The sequence below is a fragment of the Acanthisitta chloris genome, unplaced genomic scaffold (assembly GCF_000695815.1).
Source record: "Acanthisitta chloris isolate BGI_N310 unplaced genomic scaffold, ASM69581v1 scaffold43679, whole genome shotgun sequence".
NCBI lineage: Eukaryota > Metazoa > Chordata > Aves > Passeriformes > Acanthisittidae > Acanthisitta > Acanthisitta chloris.
In genome coordinates, this window is record NW_008691642.1 from 1 (window position 1) to 4,295 (window position 4,295).

Below are 4,295 nucleotides of genomic sequence, written 5' to 3' on the forward strand. Positions count from 1 at the left end.
GTCGCCATCGTCACCCTGGCCATTCAGTACCGCAGAGGTAGGGTGGGTTGGCAGCAGTGTTCCCACAGCCGGGAGGATGAGGAGTGACGGGCCAGCCCAGGGTGCCTGCTCCAGGTGCTCTGTCCATCCCAGGGCACAGACAGGGCTTGGCCCCACTCCGTGCCTCAGTTTCCCCAGTACACTCACCCAGCCCCGGGCATACCTTCCCTGCCAGATCCCTCTCACAGCACATGCCTGACAGAAGCCTGCATCCGGGTGGCCAGCAAGATTCTGGAGGCCCTGGATACAGAGATGGACCCATGCCAGGACTTCTATCAGTACTCATGTGGTGGCTGGATCAAGCGGAACCCACTGCCCAATGGGCGCTCCAAGTGGAGCACCTTCAACAGCATCTGGGACCAGAACCAGGCCATCATGAAGCATCTCCTAGGTGGGCACCAAGGGGGTCACAGACTCTGAGGGGGTGACCCCTGTGTCCCTGGGGCTGACCCACAGCCTCCCACAGAGAACTCCACCTTCAACTCCAGCAGTGAGGCGGAGCGGAAGACACAGCGTTACTACCTGTCCTGCCTCAAGGAGCAGAGGATAGAGGAGCTGGGCTCCCAGCCCCTCATGGAGCTCATTGACAAGGTGGGCAGCCATCCACATGTGGACCGAGCTGTTGAGGCTCAGCCCAGCACAACTCCTGCTCAGCTCTTCTTGTAACTAGGGAGGTTACACAGCCCTTGGGGATGGATCTCATCCCTCCATGAGGTGCTGGGTCTGTCTACTGGCAGATTGGAGGGTGGAACATCACCGGCTCCTGGAATCAAACCAGCTTCATGGAGGTACTCAAGAGTGTGTCAGGCACATACCGGGCGGCCCCCTTCTTCTCGGTGTATGTGGGTGCAGACTCCAAAAGCTCCAACAGCAACATCATCCAGGTTGGCACCTTGGCACCGAGGGGTGGCTGGCAGCAGGGGGCACTGGGCTGTCTATGCTGCCCCTCTCTCCCCCCAGGTGGACCAGTCAGGCCTTTTCCTCCCATCCCGGGACTACTATCTGAACAAGACTGCCAACGAGAAGGTGAGAATGGGGGCTGGGCATGCTGCCAGCAGCAATCAGGGGAAACCCATGGCAATGGGTTGTGAGCAGTGCTGGGATGCACCTGGCACCTGCACCCTGCCCATTGGGTGCCCACCCCAGGGATGTGGGATGAGCTGTGGTTGGTGCTGAGTCAGGGCTTGGGGTCCCACTAGGTTCTGGCAGCATACCTGGACTACATGGTGGAGCTGGGCACACTGCTGGGGGGCTCCCCAGAACCTACCCGCCTCCAGATGCAGCAGGTGCTGGACTTTGAAACCCAGCTAGCCAACATCACCGTGCCCCAGGCCGAGCGGAGGGATGATGAGAAGATCTACCACAAGATGAGCATCGCTGAGCTGCAGGTGGGCATGGCCCAGCACAGCCTGAGTAACCCTCCAGGGACACGTGGGAAGTTGTCCAGTGGGACACCAAGGGGTCCGTGCACACTGCTGTCCCCCTCAGGGACACCCTGGGCAAGCCCATCCACTCTGGGAGATGCACTGAGTGCTAGAGTGAGGTGCTCATCCCCCCATTTATTAGGATTTGGGGAGAGCTGGCACCTCACACAGTGGGGTCCAGGGGTCCCCTTCTTGTCCTGTAGCATTAAGAGCAGCAGGAAGGGTGCTTGGAGGCAGGGAGGGATCTGGGGTGGTGAGGGACCTTGGGACCTTCCCAGAGAGCACAGCTGCTGCCCTAGAGGATCCCTGCCATGCTGGACAGGATGCCGCAGAGCTATGCCAAGACCCCAGGTGTCACATCCTTGTGTCCTCTCCAGGTGCTGGCCCCTGCCATTGACTGGCTGGATTACCTGTCCTATGCCCTGGCCCCACTGGAGCTAATGGACACAGAGCCTGTGGTGGTGTACGGGGACACTTACCTCCAGCAGGTCTCCGACCTCATTAACAGCACTGACAGGAGGTAAGGCTCCTGTGTACCCTGGGCCATGCACCTACATGGCAGGGGCACATTTGGGGATTGACAGTGGCTTGGAGTCTGGCACATCCATGGGGATCATGGTAAGTCATGGCATCTCTCTGCCCCAACAGCATCCTGAACAACTACCTGATCTGGAACCTGGTGCAGAAGACAGCCTCCAGCCTGGACCAGCGCTTTGAGACAGCCCAGGAGAGGCTGCTGGAGACACTCTATGGCACCAGGAAGGTAATGGGGGGCCTTGAGATCAGCCTCTACTGCCCCCAGCCTGGAAGCAGTCAGGACCTCCTCTGCTCTTGGGATGCCCTTGGCATGCTAAGCTCTGGAGAGTGCAGAGGGAACCCATAGATCATCTTTTGGGATGGGGGTTTAGCTGCTGAGCATCTCCCCTCTGGTGAGGAAGCAGAGCCAAGCTGGGTGAAGGGAAGGGAGCAGGGAAGCAGGCTGGAAGTCTCATGGACCCTCATCTCACTCCCACAGTCCTGCACACCCCGCTGGCAAACCTGCATCTCCAACACGGATGACACGCTGGGCTTCGCCCTGGGCTCCCTCTTCGTCAAAGCCACCTTCGACCGGGACAGCAAGGCCATTGTGAGGACACTTCTCCCTTCCCCTCTCCATCACCATCCGCGGGAACCCTGTTTCCTTCCCTCCCAAGCCACAGGGCTGGAAGGCAGAGCTGAAAATGGGACCCCCAGCCCTGGGGAAGTTGCATCCTGTTCACCCTGTCCCTGCTGAGGGGCCGTGGGGAGCAGAGAGTCTTCATTCCCTCCCCTCCCCAGGCTGAGGAGATGATTAGCGAGATCCGGGCAGCCTTTGAGGTGTCCCTGGACCAGCTGGACTGGATGGATGAGAAGACCAGGCAGGCTGCAAAGGAGAAGGTGACCCCAGGGAGGGAAGTGGGTGAGAGATCTCACCCCATTCCTATAAACCCCCCTCTCAGTGCTGGGGCCTCTCCCCATGCAGGCCGATGCCATCTACGACATGATTGGCTTCCCTGACTTCATTCTAGACAACAAGGAGCTGGATGATGTTTATGATGGGGTAGGCGGCACCTGGGTCACAGGGCGGGGGCTGGTCCCTGCTCATGCCAAGCCCTGGGGAGCCCTATGGTGGGGTAATGTCCCCATTTGGGGGACATATTTGGAATGTTACACAGATCCACCCTGGTACCGAATGTATCCTGGTCAGGGTGTGGGGAACCACTCTGGTGCACCCCTCCTCATCCTTCCTCTTCCTCACCAGTACGAGGTCTCTGAGGACTCCTTCTTCCAGAACATGCTCAACTTCTACAACTTCTCTGCCAAAGTGATGGCTGACCAGCTCCGGAAACCCCCCAACCGTGACCAGTAAGGGGGAGGGTCTGGGGAAGACAGAGGATGTGACACCTGGGTGACCCTGGTTCAGTGGGGAGGAGGTCCCCCCATGGGGTAGCACATCACTGTAGGTCACCTGTGGTGGCTGTAGCTTGTCCCTGGAGCAGGATCCCTTGGTCACAGGATGAGGGCAAAAGTGGGAGGGAGCAGGACAGCTCAGAGGCCGTGATGGGTGATGGCACAGGATGGGGCTGGAGCTGGAGTGAGAGGGGACACACTTCTGCCTGTCTCCTGTCCCACCTCCCTGTCCAGGTGGAGCATGACCCCACAGACTGTCAACGCCTACTATCTGCCCACCAAGAATGGGATCGTCTTCCCCGCTGGCATCCTGCAGGCCCCCTTCTACGCCCGCAACCACCCCAAGTGAGCCTGGCATGGGGGGCACCTCCTGGCGGTGGGGGAGGCACAGGCTGGATCAGAGGCAGCACATCACAGAGCTCCTCACAGTCACGAAGTGAAGCCCTGAGGGGCTTGAGCATCCCTCAAGCCTACACATCCTGCAGCCAAGACAGCCTGAAAAGTCCCCTTAGGGCCACCAGTGTCCCCAAAAGGACTCATTCCCAGCTGTGTCCCAGCTGGAGCAGAGTCTCATCAGGTGCCCAGGCTGTGGAAGGGGTGCCTGGCCAGACACAGGCTGCAATGGCATCACCCCCAACACACCCTATACTTATACCTGGCTCTTTTCCATGGCCCACAGAGCCCTTAATTTTGGCGGCATTGGCGTGGTGATGGGGCATGAGCTGACCCACGCATTCGATGACCAAGGTGAGAGCCCATGGGCAGCGCCAGCTTTGACTCCTGTCACCTTCCTGCCCCCACCCTTTGCCCCTGCCCTCGGCATGGGGAAGGGGTGCCCCAGATGCACAGGGGTCCTGCTTTGCCATTCATTGCATCATGCGTGCTCGTGCCCCCCCGGCTGTC

The 4,295-nt window shown here is 59.7% G+C and overlaps 1 protein-coding gene across 1 annotated transcript in view; it reads left to right on the forward strand.

Moving 5' to 3' along the window:
- Positions 1-3: 3 nt before the first annotated feature.
- Positions 4-4,295, forward strand: part of ECE2 (endothelin converting enzyme 2) — a gene marked incomplete at its 5' end in the record, with an annotated part of 5,487 nt that continues 1,195 nt past the window's right edge. Inside the window, 14 exons of the mRNA XM_009082294.1 lie at positions 4-37; positions 215-430; positions 506-630; positions 777-923; positions 1,000-1,065; positions 1,239-1,427; positions 1,841-1,983; positions 2,112-2,226; positions 2,479-2,589; positions 2,781-2,879; positions 2,965-3,042; positions 3,244-3,347; positions 3,627-3,737; positions 4,072-4,139. Coding sequence (XP_009080542.1) covers positions 4-37; positions 215-430; positions 506-630; positions 777-923; positions 1,000-1,065; positions 1,239-1,427; positions 1,841-1,983; positions 2,112-2,226; positions 2,479-2,589; positions 2,781-2,879; positions 2,965-3,042; positions 3,244-3,347; positions 3,627-3,737; positions 4,072-4,139 — 1,606 coding nt within the window. The remainder of the gene's footprint in view (positions 38-214; positions 431-505; positions 631-776; positions 924-999; positions 1,066-1,238; positions 1,428-1,840; positions 1,984-2,111; positions 2,227-2,478; positions 2,590-2,780; positions 2,880-2,964; positions 3,043-3,243; positions 3,348-3,626; positions 3,738-4,071; positions 4,140-4,295) is intronic.